Below are 18,838 nucleotides of genomic sequence, written 5' to 3' on the forward strand. Positions count from 1 at the left end.
TATTATATAAAAGTTTAAAAGACATTATTATAATTATCTTTTTCTAATATTCAAGCTTGCCTTAGAATCATAACTCTTTCCATGTTCAGTTATGAAATTACAAGCTACAATTTCAATTATGAGAGGCTTACTTTCTCAACCCTTTAATCAAACAGAAGATTTACAAATTTACTTTAGAAGTAGTTTTTCTCTAGGCATTAGAGGTCAAGAGATATCAGGAATACTTTCAGCTCCGTCACTAAGTACTTCTGTGATTGGTAGAGTCACTTAATATTTCTGGTTCATAAATGGAGGCACCTATGCAAGGTTTCTTTATGCTGGATATTAAAAGGTTGCTGATCATGAATTCCTAATGCTTCAGACTCCCTGTTATCCAGCTCTCTTTGGCAACTCCTCAGGCATTCTGGTGCAGTAATGGAGAGCCTGAGGGTATGTGTGGTCCATCCACAGACCCCATCCATGAGGCAAAAGGCAGAAAAGCAAGGAAATCAGTGGACAGGTAGAGTTGGAGCCTAGTTTTTGTGGAGCCTGAAGTTATATCATTTTGGAAGAGTTCTTTAAGAAAACAATACATAATTGTGAATGCAAATTTATAACGGAGTCTTAGAAGGGTCCCATACAGGTGAAGGACTAAAATATTTAAGCTTCTTTATTTTATAGTATATCTGCCTCTGTGTGCAAAGGTCTTCCTTAAATAATAGACTGGGATAGCACTCATTTGAAAAATCTGTAAATTTCAAAAGTCAGATGAAGGCACAAAAGAGGAAATGCTTTATCCAAACTGAAGGTTTATCCTGCCTAAATTCTGATTTTCTTACAATGTCACCTTTAACGACTAGTATATATTGCTGAAAAACTGCTTTCTAATAGAAGGAACTTGAGTCTCAGGAGTTAAGTGTAGGATCTCAAAGGAATGAACGCAGTGTACGGAAAAAGCAGTGTATATACTCTGATACAAATGCCCAAAACACAGGGATGCTACCTGACCAACCAAAGTGAAATTTAAGTGTGTGTGTACAATCTCCCCTGACATTCTGATGGAATGAGGAAAGGTCACTGAGTTCTACCCACATAAAAACCAAACAGGCATTTTTATTCTTTCATCTTTGAGCACCCATATGAGAAAACTCAATAAATAGTAAGGAGAAGAGCCCTCTTCAAACAAACAAACAAACAAACAAACAAACATCATTTTACCAACAACCAGAAAACCACAGGAGTATCTTACTTCTGTCACTTTTTGTGGTGTGATGTTTCCTTCATACGGACAGCCCAGGGCACAAGACACATACCTAAATTTAAAATATAGAGCCATATAAATATATAGATGATGATTAAATCATTTCCTAATTGCCATTTTACAAAAAAATAGCTAAAAAGTCATCAAAATATTTTTTTACAATAGTCCTTCATTATTATTCTTAGAACAAAGAAAAACAGCCTTGGAACATTTTTAATTTCACTCAATTTTTCTCTAAAATGACAACTTGATACATGTTATTTGATGGCAGATGGGAATAACAGGTGTTTATCTTGTGGAATTATTTATACTGTAGCAGGATATGAACATTCAAAGCAGAAAATACCAGTGAACTACAGTTTTATTTAAATAAGTACATACATTCAACTGTTAAATATCCAGTTCTTTGGAATGATAGAGAAATAGCGGGTAGATGACTAACTGAATTTCTCTTCACTCCCATCTGGATCTTTTGGCCTCACTTAGATACAGTCATTAATCACCCCAAAACTCCTAGAGCTGGCCACAGACTCAAAGTTCATCTTGTTTATCTCTTGGGTATACCTAAATCATCCCATACAGAAGAGTGTGTAGTCTATGTTTAAAAGGCTCCATGTAAAGATACTCCATAAGCTTCTTCAACAATTTACTCAAATACAAAAAGTCAAGCCTTTCCTGAAATGATAATGATACTTTTCCATCATAAAGTATTAAGCTTCAGAAAAAGCCTGTTTTAGCTATTTTCAGCTCAGCACCAATCCCATTTTATTAAACTTTCCTCAGAGATTTTTACAACACTTGTATTAAAATAATGCATCATGTGTCTGATTGTCAGGGATGAAGCAATTCACATGAGTGAGAGGGTTGGTAGGAAATGAGGCTGGAGATCCAATTCTCTGAGCCAGAATATAACAGGCTTTAGATAATAAGGCCCTTGAATGCCACGCCAAGGAGTCTGAACTTTGAGATCACTCAAAATTATTAGGTAACATAGTGACAAGATCAGAGTAGTTTCCCAGAAATGTTAATTCTTTAGGAACTCTGGGAGTGGTTGCCAGTGAAAAGGTAGAGGCAAAACCAAGACAAAAGATAATAACATATTTCCTAGATTCTAAGATGTTGTCCATTATAAGATATACTATAAATTTAAATAACAGGGTTTGGAGTAAAAAATATATACATTGTGTGTGTTATACATATATATATATACACACACACACATTACAATTGTATATGTATTATATATATATTCAATGATTCAATACATATCGATTCTAAAACTGTAATTTCAAAACTATTAAAATGTGAATAAAAGTTGTGCTTTGGAATTAAATAAGCAATTCAATAAGTCAGGTAAGCAACTGATGAGGACAGAGGGATAAAAAGGATGATTCAAATAAAATTTGAAAGCTTTGCAGTAAATCATTTCTCTGCTCTTATAATGACTATAATTTAATCTTGTCTGTATAACCTATATAAATTTAAACAATATATGGAAAGAAAATGTTCTATAAATGTAATAACTTGAAAAAAGGTGGTTAAAGATGAAAAAGAACATTTTCATTTCAGATGTAATGATTATAGATAAATAAATATATGTAATTACTTTATTATGAACCCAAAATATCTAGATATGATTGAATACAAAATCCAAGCCATCTACTTACATGCCATCCCTCTAAATATGAAAAACAAAGTAAGGGGGAAAAAAAAACAAATACAGAATGATATAAAGAAACCAACCTCTCCTGCATTCTTAACTTACTATCTGGCCATAGCTCCCCCTTGGTAACATCACCTACATTTTCATTTACTCAAGTTTCCCCTCAGATTCCTTCCCAGCCCTATGGTTTGTCTGGTCTCCACAGTCCACTGCATTTCATCTTCCTACATACTTCTCCATTCTTGTGAGTGGCCACTTCTTTCACCTATTCACAGAGGGGGCTACGTTCTCCAAAATAAATGTGATGGTTCTCATCTATGTTACTTAACTTACTTTAATATCCTATAAGCATATGTTGGTAAATGAAGACCCACAGGCCAAATCTTGCTCATTAGTCTTTTGCAAGTAAAATGTTATTCAAACACCACCATGCCAATCTGCTTACCCATTGTCCATGGCTATTTCTGCACTGTAAGAGCAGAGTTGACTTGTAGCACAGACATGATCTGACCCACGAAACCTAAAATATTATTATCTAGTCTTTTACAGAAAAAGCTTACTACTGGTAAAAAAATTAAACATTTTCATGAGGATAAAATAGCCTCCACCATGGTAAAAATAGTCTATACTGTCTGCTTTGAATAGTGGCTAAAGTCAATTTCTAGATTTCTGCTCTTCTCTAATAATCTATTAGAGTGGTTCTCAAACTTGCCTGGGGAGTTTAAAAACCAAAACCCTAATGGTTAGGACACACTCCACCAATTATATCACAAACCTTGGGAATTAAATTCAACCACCAATATTTCAAAATGATTTCTAAAGTTCCATTTAGAAACTTGTCAAAATTGAAAACCACTGAAACATTAGCAATACTACCTCCCCTGGATTGCCTGATTGATTCCCTTGTGTATTAAGTGCTAATACACATATTTGAGAGTATTTAGTCTCAAGAATCTCACTACTATGCCACAGCACTTTTTATCTATTTTTAATTGGAGGATAGTTCAACTTCTCACAGACCTGTCTTGAATCATTTCTACTGTGCTTAAGGCCCCAATTGCAACCTCACCATTTCTTATTTTATCTTAATTCTTACCTCTGGTTCAATGTCCTTTTTACTGAACTACACCCGTTAGTAGTTCTTTCAGCAATGGTAAAGTTTTGCAGACTATTTTGTCACCAAATAATTTTACTTCACCTTCATTAATGTTTAATAGTTTGGTTGGGTATAAAATTCTATGTGAACAGTTATTCAGCCATTTTGAACATATTTCACTAGCCTGGTATCAGTTTTGCTGAAGAGAGTTTTTCTGTTTAATGGTGATTCTGTTATAGCAATTTAAAAGTAATTTGTTCTCTATTTTTAGGATTCTCTGTTTATATCTAATATCCTGCATTTTACCATGAGAATGTCAGGACTCTATACATCTTTAATATTAACAATGATGTTTTTCTTCAAATCTAGAAAATCTTCAAAATACTAGTTCATCAAATCTATGTCTAACATTTATTTTCCCTGCTTTCTCCTTCTGAAAATTCTGTTAGTCACTCTCTCTTAACCTCACTTCCAAAAGTTCTATTATTTTGTTATCTGTTTTATTGTTGCAATTTCCTTAAATACTACTTCTAGTCATCAATCCTCCTTTCAACTGTATGTAATCTGCAGTTGAATGCAATTGTTTTCCTTTAATAAATCTATTTTTCATTTCAAGAAATATGTTTTTGTAAAATCTTCATCATTTCCATAAAGATCTGTTCTTTTATGTTCTTCCTTTTTTCTGTATTTTAAGGGGTTAATTTATAAAATATTCAGATTGCTCTATTTCCTTTTTTTCCATTAGAGTTTTCTGGCTTTTTCTTTTTACTTTTCTTTCCTAGGGTAGTGTGTATTGTCATGTGGTTTGTAATTTTTACTGTATCTTTTCATAGTGATTTAGTTTCTGTAGGAGTTCCATGAGACTTTTGAATTACTCAAATGTCCCTGTAAACAAGATCTGACTTCCTTTCGCCACTACCCAATGGATTTTACCAGTTCTTGGACAAATTTATACTTTAATTTCTTAATTGGGGTTTCCATAATATTCCACAAGTTCCAGTGACTTTGCATTGGCAAAGAGGTGATTCCAGGCTTCAAGAATATGGAGCGCCTGGGTGGCTCAGTCGGTTAAGTGTCCGACCTCGGCTCTGGTCATGATCTCAACAGTTTGTGGGTTTGATCCCTGCATCTGGCTCTCTGCTGACAGCTCAGAGCCTAGAGCCTGCTTCAGATTCTGTGTCACCCCCTCTCTCTGCTCCTGCTCATGCTCACTCTCACTCTCAAAAATAAATATAAACATTAAAAAAAAGAATAATCACTTTAAAATGCATGTTCTAGTAGAACATCTATCTTTCCTCATGTAGAAATTAAAATTCTGTTTTCAAGCCACTAGGGATTATGGGAATCTGAAATAGACACCCCCAGGTGTTAGTGGCATCAACCTGCATGCTTACCACACTTTCTCTGATGAAATTTGAGGACTTTCTTTTCTGAGTTTAGTTTTATGTTTTAAAATTGGTTATATCCACATGTTTGTAATGGGAACAGAAAAGGGAGTCTCTTCATCAGTTCAGTCCCCCATAGTCTTCGTCTTTCATCATTATGCAGATAGACAACTCCAGGAACAACTCCAAGTCTCATGAACATTATAAATGGATTGCCTGACACATTCACATGGCATATTAAGCTCAGTATGTCAAAAATGGTGCTCATTCCTGCTTCCCCTGCATTTGCCATTAAAAAAAATGCAGTCATTTTCAGAGTCTGTCCTGCCAAATCACTTAAGGGTCACCTTTGAGAAACTATTCATTAACCCAAGTTGACTGGTTCTTCCCCTCCAGCCTCTGTTGTATGTGACCTCTGCTTAGTGCCCGCCCCCCCCCCCCAAATATACAGAACAGTCCCTGAGTCTTTTCTCCAGGTCAGCTGCATACATCTGCCGAGTGCTCTCCTTGCCTCTGGTCTCACACCACTCATCTGTACACTAATACCTATTGACAAAAGAATAGATTTATAAATAGATTTAATAATAGGCATAACACAGAATAGATCTGATTATATAGAAAGTGTACACGGACTTGCCATTGTCTACCAAATAAACCTGGTATTCAAGTTCAGCAATTTGTGAAACCTCTAACTTTCTATCTACCTCCCACTATACAGCCTCAAAAACTCCCGTTCCAGTGGAAATAAGCTCTTTCCTGTTACCTAAATGCTTCTTGAGATTTCTCTTCACCATGCCTTTGCTCTTTGTTCATTTCTTGCCCTGCCTGAAAAGCCCATTATTTCTGATTATGTTTCCGTATATTTACCGATCTTTAACGCTTCATTTTATTGACACTTTCTGCATTAAGTTTCTCCATATAACCCCAGAGAAATTTAATATAGTATTACTTTAAACTTGAATAGGATCTGTCTGTATGTCTCTTAATGTATTTGCCTTTTTTGACAATTTAACAATTTCTCTATACACTAATTTCCCAGTCTGCTGGAAACTCTTTGAAGTTTGTCTACTTTTTCATTTTCATATTCCATACAATATCACTAGACACTACATTATATATAAAATATTCAATATTTCTTGAATAGATACACAAATTTGTTATTTAAGGTGCCATTTTCATCATTTAAATAATTTTCTATGAAATTCCTAATCTTTACGTGTATAGCTACATCCAGGTTATTAATGTTCTATATCCTGTAGCAAAAGATGACAGCATATATTTAGGAGTTCAGACTTAGAGCAATATTTTAAACATCATATAGGATGACAGAATAAAGGAATGGCCAATCATATTGAAGCTAATTGTGCTAAAATTAAAGGCATGGTGTTATAAAATTTTGTGGATAGAAATGTGAGTTATTTTTCTTTGTGCTTGTAAAGACCATTTATCAATACTGTCCAAAATCATGATAAAAGATAAACTGAGGCAATCAAGTCTTAACAACTTTACCTGGTGAAACTGAGTCATGAAAAAGCAACTAGAGTGAGGCTTTATCCAAGCCTGCCTTCCCACAATTATCCTATGTTCTTTAATCATCCCGGTAAAAAGAAACAAAAATGATGAGGAAAAGCCTGGAAAAAATGTCACAGATACAAACGGAAACAATCAACGACTGCTATCCTCAGAAGAGAGAAACAATGCCAAGATTGAAGAGATGACATGTAATGTCAATTGAATATATTAAGACATTTAAATGTAGGAGCTGGTTTGATGCAGTCATGCATGACACATCTGCCTATAAACAATACAAAATAGCATACCAGTACTAATAAGCCAACTAAAAACAGACTGTGAGAGCCTGGTACACACTTAACACTACAGATAATATAAGAAATAAATACTGTCCCTTGGTCTCAAGGACCAATTCTGCTAAATTCTCTTTTTGTTCTAAAATGCTACTTTCAAGCAAAATGACAAGACACATTCTTTCCTCAAAGGCTCTATATGAAGGCTGTTTAGAGATGACTACACAACACAGCTTACACATATTAACTATTGCTGGGTATGTGTTATTCTGATACACGGTAGTGCCATGTTAATATGTAAAGCTAAAAAAAAGTATAACCCTTCAAACAAACAATATGTATGACAGAAAATAGTTTTAACAGATGTCTCACTTTTAGAGTTTTATGTACCATGCTTTGGTAAATGAGGTTTTGAATTGCTCTTCAAATTTTTTCTTCCAGGCCAATGGGAAGGCCTCAGTTTAAGACACTGGAAATGAACTTGGCCAATAAACTGTACACTTAGAAGATGGTGCCAAATATGCAAGTGCATCTCCTGGGGTAGATCATCCAATGGAAGGTATTTGCTATGTTAGTCATGAGAAACACAGTGTATTTAAAATATTGAGACTTAAATAAGAAAGCTCATTATCACACTCAATAGTACTGCTATTATCTTCAAGATCAGCATCAGAATCCATTATAACATATATTATGCAGACAAAGAATAAGGAACACAACATGTGCAACATGATCTAAATAGTTTGGCTAACACACAGGTTGCAAATTCTTGACTAAATAAGTTGGTGTTCAAAATTACCTCTCAAAGGGAAAAACTAATGAAAACTGACCATTTTGAGGTAGAAGAGTCTTCCCTTACTGCATAGTCATTTTAAGGGTTAGAAATTATACAGAGCTAAGCAACTCATCAAAAAATAATAATGCTCAAGAATGTCCTAATGTTAAGGGTGTTTCATCAAAGAAACTGGTCACTAATATACATAATACAATCTTATTCAGAAGCCGTTAAACCAGAATGGATTATTATTGGTCTTGGATAAGCAGAAAGTATGTGGTGAGGGTGAGTGCATTGATCAAGAGATACACATTCTAGAAAAACAAAAGTGAAAATGAACTATTGAGACTATCCCAACTAAAAAAAAAAAAAAAAAAAAATTCATGGTGAAGGAAACCATCAACAAAACGAAAAGGCAAACTACCAAATGGGAGATGGTATTTGCAAATGACATATCTGATAAGAAGTTAATATTCAAAATATATGAAGAACCTACACAATTTGACATCAAAAAAATAATAATTAAAAATGGGCAAAAGATCTGAATACATTTATCCAAAGAAGATATACAGATGGCCAAGAAACTCATGAAAAGATGTTCAACATCACTCATTCGCATCAGGGAAATGCAAATCAAATGACAAGGAGATATCACCTCACATCTTTCAAAATAGCTAGTATGTAAAAGATTTTAAAAATACAAAGTGTAGGTGCCAATGTGGGGTGCGGGAAGGGGGGAAGGACCCCTGGTGCACTGTTGGTGGGAATGTAAATTGGCAGTCACTGTAAAAATAACATGGAGGTTCCTCAAGAAATAGAAATTCCATACCATCCAGTCATTTCACTACTGGGTATTTACCCAAAAGAAAACAAAGACACTAATATGCAGTATAAACCATTATCACATCCTAAAATGGTCTTTGGTTTTTCTGTATCTAAAAGTTATAAATGATTATCTCTCTTAATTTCTCATTTGTCTTTTACTCCTTGTTCTCATTATTTTGGACATTTTTCTTCTGGGAATTTAAGGAATCCAGTGGTTACAGTTCACAGTTAAATATTTTTGCATTTTGTATATTTATGTAAATAATAGATGGATAATTTTGTTTGGCTTCTAGGAGAAATGTTACAAAACTACTACTTTCAACTTTCAGTAGGCTCAAACCTTCAGAGTAATCATGGTTCAAATCATTTGAAGTCATTTTATAAGAAAGGCCTAAGACATCATTATGTAAAAAGTTTTGCTTTGATATGCACAACCGCTGACCTTGTGAATTTGTTATATATATTGATAAGCATTTTAATAGTGAAATTAATAATGGCTTGTTAGTGACAGTTTTTTTTTTTAAATAATATTCTCACAAATAGTGTATGTGATTGTTGTGACTTCATTTAAGGTAAGTCGATACTCAGACAAGAAGAAATAAAACTAAATGTTTCATATATTAGAGCACTACTTCATAGCTTGAGATGTTTCAATTTTGAAAGGATCTTGACAAACCAAGATTTCATTATTTCAATAAATGCATTGATAAAAATAGAGAAAATCATTACATTTATCAGACTTTTATTTTTCTTTGCCTTTTTAACTTTTTAAAAATTTTGACAGATATTAGAAAAATCACCTAGATATTTTAAACATATGTCATATGAATTAGACATTAACGAATGAAGTCCAAAATGTAGACATTTCATTGCTCACTCATATATAATGTATATTCAGCAGTAGTTAGCTGACTTTGCATTTTATGTCAATGATTTGGCATGGTATGCTTTCCCAATGTGTCCCAGATGTTGTGTAAAGTTCTGAGCATCTATTAAAAAATGTGTACACATGCATGTGTATATGTGTGTTACAGGATCAGGGGATCAAACCACAGCCTTAATAACTTTAATAAAATCTGCTATTTAGACCATATGAAAGTTTACTATTTTTATTAAAATGTAAATCGTTTTAGTAAGCATATAAGTAAGCATATAAAATGTGTACTGCCCCATGGCCTTTAAATCTGACAGCTGATGACATAAATTTTCTGCATGATGATCAAGTTCATGTTGATGCAGCTGTTGCCATATAGCCCCAGAAAGACACGCTGAGGCATCTACTTCAGTTTCCACTAGTTGAACATGACTCTTTTTTTCTTAAATGATTACCAGTGACTTATGACTTTTAATGATGAGTATCTAAATTCTAGATTGCCAGTAAAAATAAAATCTAATTTAAATTCTCTCAAAGTGTGAGGGAGTAGGAAGATAATTCTCGGCACCAAGAGTGAACTCACAGACTAAAAGGTCTATTTCTACAAATGAATAGTGTTTCAGCAGATCTAGGAGTTGTGCTCAAAGGAGCAAAATCTGTGTTGGAAAACACACATTTATTTATTGTATACTTCTACAGTAGGTCTCCAATGTACTCTGCTGATGGCATTGGACTGTGAGTACTTCTTGTCCATCTTGCACTTTGTACCCTTCTTATTAAGGCCTATACTTTTTAAGTTAGTATGGTTAGAAGTTTATTGAAGTGCCTGGGTGGCTTAGCACGTTGAACATCCAACTCTTGATTTCAGCTCAGGTCATAATCCCAGGGTGGTGGGATTGATCCCTATGTCAGGCTACATAATGAGCGTGGAGCCTGCATTGGATATTCATATTTTCTCTCTCTCTCTCTCTCTCTCTCTCCCCTTCTCCCTCTCCTGACCCTTTCCCTGACTCACACATTCTCTATTAAAAGAAAAAGTTTCTAAAAACGTTTCTTTACTGATGGGACAATATAAAGTGCTCAAAACTCAGTATTCAAGAGAATTTAAGAATTCTATTAGCTTTAATAGAAATTCTATTTTATAAGAGAAAAACTGAGATAATAAAATGTGATATTAAAATAATTTATGTTTACAACCATCTTTTAACATTAAAAAACTTCATATTTGAAGTGCAAGCTGCACATTCACTTTACTTAGTATGGTAATGGGTTTTTTTTTCCCAAATTTCCAATGAGAGTGACTTTACTGTAAAACCTATACTCCACATTTAAACCCATGTTAAATACAGTAGCTTCTTCATTTTTCCCTTTCTTTGAAAGGAAAGAGACAAAAAAGCTTATGTATGTTTGAACTTAGACACCTATAATACATTTTGTTGTGGTTATTCACATTTTTTTGCAATATAAAACACATCCTTTACTTTCTGTCTATGGATACACGTTTCTTGGTTTTTAAGTTCTTCTTGTATGTGTTTTCCACAATGTGTATATTTTGACTACAAAAACAATTTTACATTTTTAAAAACTCATGCTGAAAACTACTGCTATGGAGAGAGGAAAAAGAAGCTAAGTAAAGTAAGCAAACCAACAAGAAAGTCCCCCTTGGTACAGTCTAGTTCTATTTGCTCTCCAAATGACCTTGGTTGAAATCTAACTCTTTTCTAATATTGTCACTCAAAATTGGATCCACTTGTCTTTCTCATTAACCATTGAACCTTTACTTGCCACTATAGATTTTGTTCTCCTAAACTGAAAGAAGTAAACCTGTATTTAAATCTAATTATAGCTGTCAGGCTTCTCTTATGAATGCCATACATTTTAATTGATTCAGATTAAGACTGACATATCTCTATAATTATAAAAATCAATAGAAAATTAGCTAGTGTCTTAGAAACAAATTCCTTCTTAAGTAACAAGTTATTATACATCTCACAGAACATAGGCCTGAGAGTAGAGACCACAGTACATGCTCCAAGTGCTGGGTCTGGAAGCAGGTAAGAATCAAAGGGGATCTTCTCTCTCTTCCCCTTCCCCATTTACCTTTGCTTTTGGGTCACACAGAGAAAACAGAGAAGTCCACTGTGAAGGGGAGGTTGAATGGGGAAAAAGATGGGTTGAATTTCCTGGTGCAGTTCGAAAGCTCAATTTTGTTTTATATACTCTATTGAAGTTCTACATAAAATAATTTTTTGAAGAAAGTCCCAGGTCTTAAAAATGTTTTTAAAGATGTGGAAGCCACATTAGATGGTTCCATTGCAAATGATACTACGAGTTTACACAAATTGATCAGCCCACAGTAGGCTGAAATGAAAAGATCTTGGGTGTTAATAAGTTGCGTAACAATGTCAGGTTTGCATGAAATGTTAGGTCTGCAAAGTCAAGCTTGGTTCTCATCTTGGCAGTACTGTATACTTTAAAGCTAGATAAACTCTAATAATTATTAGTGGATATTCATGAGATAGATCACTATACAGTGATGGCCTGATCATAAAAGATACAAAAATACCCTATGCATATTATGAATGCTAAAATAATATCTACATAGTTCATATATGAACTTCAAGAATAGATAGATATTCACTAACTAGAATTTGTGGAATTTCATAAATACCCTCGTGCTGGAATATTCATGTGCCTTGCAGACTTAACAACCGCCTCAAACTTCTCCATGCTTTCTTCAATAGAACAGTTAATATTCTTCTTGCTAAAGGATTCAGATGCAGCACCAAAAACTGAGATCTCGGTGGCTCCGGCAGCAACCTGAAAAATACAATTGAAGGCAAAAACATGTAATTTCAAACACGTAAATGATAGCAATAGAAGAATTATTAACTACTCAATAAAGGCATACATGTATTCTTTAACATTTGCCTTGGAATTCACAATTAGAATCTTCTCATCTTGCCACATATGATCTTTTCAAATTTTAAATGTATTTCGTGATAAGAAAATAATTCCCCAAGCTGCAACACTCATAAATCTGAGGTACAGAAAACAGCAATGATGCTCCAATTTAATTTTATCTTTCCTAAAATATGGGTAGGTATCAAGCATATTTTAACTATAATTATGGAAAATACTGGCACCCCAATAAAGCCATTTAAGATCTATGGAAAACATTATCTTTAGACCAATTATGAGAGAATAATGCTTTCTGTTCTTCTCCTCTTTCTAAAACCTAACAGAAAAATGTTTTTCCAATTCATCACTGAGATTTTGCCCCAAATTTTCTTTCTGTCTCTTAAGCTAGCATCCATTGTTTCATACCTTGACTGCTATGGCCATACTTATATGTCTAATGTCTTAATCCTCTTGCCAGTCTTTAAATTCAAAATATTAACCTAATATTTTTCCCTTTTGCCATCTTAAGCCCTTGCTCCAGGCTCCTCCAGTGACTTGTTTTCAAATATCAAATTTCCTAGTTTTCCTGGATTTTTAAAAGAATTTTTATTAATGTATCTGTGGTGTTGTGTCTAGATTCGCCTCTTTTTCTGATACCCTATTCATGTATTAAGAAAAATAAATCTTTTTTTTAATTCAACAAAAAATATAGATTGGCTGAAAATAAAATTTTAAATTCTAAAACCAAATTCTATTTCAATACTCACCGTGTGCCAGGATTTTTGTTAGTACTTTTGTGTGTTCTGTCTGTAACCCACAATCTTACCTATTTTACAGATGAGAAAACTGTGGCTCAAAGAGCTAAGTAACTTGTACAAGGGCCCAAAGGTACTATAGGTTCTCAAGTCTCCTTAAGCACAGGCATGCCTAACTCCCAAGTCACATGTTCCATTCCACTACCTGCCCTTTCAAGCTTTTGCAAGGGGGTGCTCTCAGTTGGTATCTTTTTCAAGATGGAGACATTCCTTATTTTGTTAGGACCAATGACAGCAATATGTATAATTTCTTAAAATGCCTCTTTCTTTACAACAGAATAAAAATTTTATTATCAAAATAAAAGAAAAATGGTTTTAACAAGATACACAACAGTTAATCTATCAATGAGCATCCACAACCTCAACTTTACACAACACAGTCCCAAATACAAAAGAGAAAAAAAATTCATTAACACCAGAAATAGCCAGTGCAAAACTTTTATGGTGAAGCCCTATAAGCACAACACCTCAAGCCTTCTCAAAATTGCCATATTTTTGTATGTGTCATTATCAAATATTTTTTTTCTTTTGCATATAAATTTTTAAGTCACATAGGATTGGAAGAAACAAGCCAGAAGAGAAGAGGGAAAGTTGTTATACGCAGTTCTAAGTGGCAGTGCTTCACTTCACCTAGAGGGAGGGAACAACAGTAACAGAAAGCCGATCCAAAAAAGTTGACAAATATGATCCATTTCAATAATACTAATAATAGTGTACTGAGAAATGTTTAGTTAAATTCTATATTTCTTATTTAAGAGGGAAGCACAAAATACATTTTCAAAGGAACTTCATCAAAATGGATAACTGTATTTTTGTGTTTTGATTCTTGAATGGTTAAAATGGAAGGGTCATTTATGTGGGACACTTCAGTCCATACCAATACTAAGGGGTTACAGATACCCAGGTATTCATGTGCATATATTAGCATAGCATTTATGCAGGCTAACAAGGGAGCTATATCAGATACTGTTTAAACTTTGTAAAGATCCTTAAAACATTAAGAAGTATACGGATTTAAAAATAATTCACAGCACACTTACAGCACGGTGAAAACCCTGAAGATTAGGAGTAAGGACAGGATATCGAACTCCTGGGTATTGATGAATGCCTTTCATCACCTCAATGTGATCAGCCATCTGAAATATGTAAGAGTATGTTTGGTGAGCATAGATGTTTTAGTAAGAGTCAGAGTGCTCTATGCATTATCATCAGATTGCTATTTGTTCTCATAATGCAAACAGATGCATAAAATGGAGTACAAAAGAGGAAAATTTAACCTATCTTTCCAAGGTTTTATTTTTCTATATTTTCTATGATCCTATAAAAAATCAATGTGATAATATCAAATTTAATAGTTTGCCACGTAGTCTATATTTAGCCTCAAATCTCATAATCAGTACACAGACAGATTATTACTTACATAACCATGTTTCAGAATAATAAATCAAGGCATGAACAATAAATATAAGGAATAAAGTATGAAAAAAGAGCATGAGGAAAGCTATAGAAACATACATTGTATCTTCAATATGGGAATGGATAAGGAAAGACATTTTTTCCCTATATACCATGGCTTGTTACAATGAATATTTTTAATTTCAAAATTAAATAAAATTTAATCAAACTACAAATGCTTTTCTTAATAGAACTACACAGTTTAAAAAAATTAAATATTACAATATTTACTCCTATTAGTTCATAGGTCTTCCTCTCAGTGAAATGCCAGTGGAATTAAATACTTTCCGTGAACATAATTTGGATTAATTAAATGAGTTTTAAGTACATTTGAAATTGAAAATATTTAAGATGCAAAAAAAAAAAAAGTACCTCCCATTGACTGCCATCATACCTTAGTGGCATTTAAGTCTCCAAGTTTCATTCAACCTAACCGCATTTACTTCTGTCTAAAACATGATTCTTGCTAACTTATTTCTTAGAGTCACATCTACTATCTGCCACTCAATAACTGCATTCTTTACAAAGACTATCCCCCATGGTCATCTACAATGCATAAAAGCCAAATCTCTAATTTCATGCTAAGCCTATTTGACTTTAAGCCAGATGTTTATTAAGCACCTACTGTGTCCAAAACCCTATGCTAGGCCTTGTGGTAAATATAAATACAGGAAAGTAAAGTCCTTGCAGTAAATAATTTGCCATATAGTTGGGGAAATAACACAGATGTACACAGAAACTTAACTATTCAAAGGAATATACTGGTTGTAAACCACAGCACAGGTTATAAGAGTTCAGAATTGGGAAAAGTTGGTCAGGCTTTATAGTCTAGGAAAGTTATAAGAGGTATAGAATACAAACTGCAGAACATGACTACAGCATATTAAAATTTAAAAAGATATGGCCACTGCAATATTTCTAATCCCACATGCTCTTCCAGAAGTTCAACAATCCCTATCAAGAGGTGAACTATATTTACTTCTTATTTGAACCTGGGCAGACTTGTGTTTTTTCCGAGAAATAGAATACAGCAGAAATAATAATATGTGACTTCAGACCCCAGGTTATGGAGAAGTATACAGCTTCCATATGGCTTTCTCTTTGGGGGGAAATCAGCTAACACACTGTGAAAAAATGAGTTTATGCAGAGAGGCCATGTGTGGAAGCCAATGTGGTGAGAACCATGCGAAAAGAAACTAAGGCTCCCAGACAACAACCAGCATCACCCCCTAAACTTGTGACTGAAGGAGTATTCAGATGACCTAAGCCTCCAGCATTCAAGTCACTCAGAGGAAGCCCCACACATTGCAGACCAGACAAGTTGTCCCCCTGTGCCTACCCTCAGATTTCATGCGCAAAGCAAATGTTTATTTACACCACTAAGTTCTCAGTAATTCATTACATAGCTACAGAAGCTGAAACACAGAATAATCAAGAGGGTTGCAAAAGAGGGAGGGATAGTGCAGCAGGAGGAATACACAATCTGGCTAGAGAAGATTATGGGTAAATAATGTGGGAATAGATTATAAATGAAGATAGGGGATGTACACTGTGATGTGTCCTTGAGCCAGGTTCAGATTATTCTAAAAATATAGCATGTATCATTAAGGCAACAGAAAGCCATGGGGAGTGTGTGTTGAATTAGCCAAACATTGGGATAAATGCAGTACTTTGGAAAGATACATTTGGGAGAGATGCAAAGGGAAGTCTGGGAAAGAAGTGAGGCAATTGTCAGGCAATTGTGAGAATGCAACATGCAACAAGTTCCAGGAAAACAGTAATGGGAATAGAAGTCCCATGCAAAATTAATAGGACACAGTGGGCTACTAGTGTAAGGAAGAGAACTTTACTAGAAAATGTAATCCTCATTATTTTATAGCCTTCTTTTTAAATTATTTATTATTTGTGTATATTTCAACACAGTCCTTCACTAAATATCTATGGATTTAGCCTTTATGTCTGATGCTACAATGTGAACTCTGTGTCTCTCTCTCACATACATAACATACAAAAATGTACATGCAAATATATACACACAAATTATAATAAAAAATTAAAGTACTACTAATTTCAATCAAAGAAGAGCAAAGTTACTACCTATTTTAGGGAAGTGTAATGAAATCTGAAGCAACGCTCTTACTGGAGAGTGGCATTAATCAATGCTACTAGTACTTATGTCAAGTATGTTTAAATATTCATTAAAAACATTTATATTATATAAGTGCTTCTCTAACCAATATACAAATTTGGTTAGTGTGTGCATCATAAAATAGCATAAAGAGGACAAAAACAAGTTTTAATCTTTAAGAAATACAGGCCATATTGACCTGTATGCCATTATTTCATTCTAGATGTAAATGAACAAAAATATTGAAACAGGATGAAAGAAACAAATGATTTAACAGATGTTTCAGTCAGTAAAACTAGAAAACACAGATGATAGATAGTATCCAAATTCCCATGTCATGAAAGTTCAGCTTTGATCATCATTGAAGATACTTTAGTAAAATTATAATACATGAATTTGAATTCAACGAATCAGTACTTTTTAAAAATAGCCACAGTATAATGAGGTCATTCAGGAAGTAATAGCATTCAACCTAAATTTGGTCAATAAAGACACGTATGTAAAGAGCATTAGAAAATCCTGATAGGATATAATTATTACTATGAATAAAATACAAAAGGTTTAAGTTAAAGTATATACCTTCAGTTAAAGTATTATCGCTTCAGTTAAAGGTATAAAATTGTTGCATTTGTTTTGTTTGTTTTTACTCTTAGGAAGTTTATGCTACACTTCAATCTTTAGGTTATTTTAATGTCTCAAGTTTAACTGTTGTTCAAACAATAATGGAACAATTCCTTTACAGTGCTATTTTGACATTTTAATGAAACCTTTCTACATCTGGATTGATTTAACATATTTTAAAGATTTTCCTGTGACTTTTCATTTAATAAAAATCCCCATAATTTGGTTGATAATATGCTTGCTATCACCTGACCACAGTCTGGAAATGGCAATATCTATGTCTATCTGGCCAACAAAAAAGGCTATACCATGGTTAATCAGTTTCTTAGGCATCCACATTTATATATGAATTAAAATAACAATTTCTGTGCAAGACATTGCAAGGGTATTATAGATATGAAAAAATTCATAAAGATTAGAGTATAATAGGCCTATAGTTTAGAAACTGTATTTGCTACTATCATGGGTTAATTAAATTTAGATACTCCATATATGTTTAGATATCTTTTTAACATTTTGTCATTATCTGAATATTAGTGTCCTAAATACATAGTGTCCTCATCCAAATTCCCTGAGTTTATTAGGACTTCAAGGTAATGCACAAGTATACAGTCATAAACAATGACAAGCAATTTCTCATAAACTTATGAAAGAAAATATAGTAGTTTCAGTTATATTTTGTACACAGACTATTACATTTATATGGATGTACACATATATGCATATATATTGATATATTGATGGCATACAAAAGTTAATTTTAAAATTTCTAAGACATTAAAAATCATTTTCAAAATTTATTTCAACATTTGAATACTGATTCAGTATTTTATACCCTTACTACATATTTAACATGGCATAGAAAAAATGAAGCAGATACAGTTCCTACACATATAACACACAGGCCAGTAAGGAAAGATATGTATGTATACGTGTAGACACCAAATCACAAAATACAAATGTCATGTGGTTGGAGTTTAATAGAGCACAGATAAGAAAGGATTTTTTTTTGTAAACTAAACTAGAATAATGACAAATACTTAAGCTAAGTGTTGTCTAGGCTAATTGTAAATAACTCAGGGGCCTGTTTTTTTGTAACAGAGAAATTTATTCATGAGAGTTTAATGAAGCAAAAGTATTCATTGAGCCTGAAACTATTCAAATATATTCATAGAATGAAACCATTCACATATATTTTCTATGATAAATTTAACTTTCTATGTACTGTAAAAGGAAAGAGTTTAATAAGCCTAAA

At 33.4% G+C, this 18,838-nt stretch overlaps 1 protein-coding gene and 1 long non-coding RNA gene across 3 annotated transcripts in view; one reads left to right on the forward strand and one right to left on the reverse strand.

The window, feature by feature from the left end:
• LOC120239802 overlaps positions 1-18,838 on the forward strand; it is a 153,064-nt gene that overhangs the window by 105,631 nt on the left and 28,595 nt on the right. The window lies entirely within an intron of this gene.
• The window catches only part of HMGCLL1 (3-hydroxymethyl-3-methylglutaryl-CoA lyase like 1), a 184,952-nt gene that overhangs the window by 91,258 nt on the left and 74,856 nt on the right, over positions 1-18,838 (reverse strand). For both annotated transcript variants that reach the window (XM_039244305.1, XM_039244304.1), the window contains exons 4-6: positions 14,420-14,515; positions 12,335-12,483; positions 1,229-1,292 (exon numbers count right to left, since the gene is read on the reverse strand). In XM_039244305.1, the coding sequence (XP_039100236.1) occupies positions 1,229-1,292; positions 12,335-12,483; positions 14,420-14,515 (309 nt within the window). The remainder of the gene's footprint in view (positions 1-1,228; positions 1,293-12,334; positions 12,484-14,419; positions 14,516-18,838) is intronic.

This window comes from Hyaena hyaena, unplaced genomic scaffold (assembly GCF_003009895.1).
Source record: "Hyaena hyaena isolate Hyena2069 unplaced genomic scaffold, ASM300989v1 scaffold_242, whole genome shotgun sequence".
NCBI classification, from domain to species: domain Eukaryota; kingdom Metazoa; phylum Chordata; class Mammalia; order Carnivora; family Hyaenidae; genus Hyaena; species Hyaena hyaena.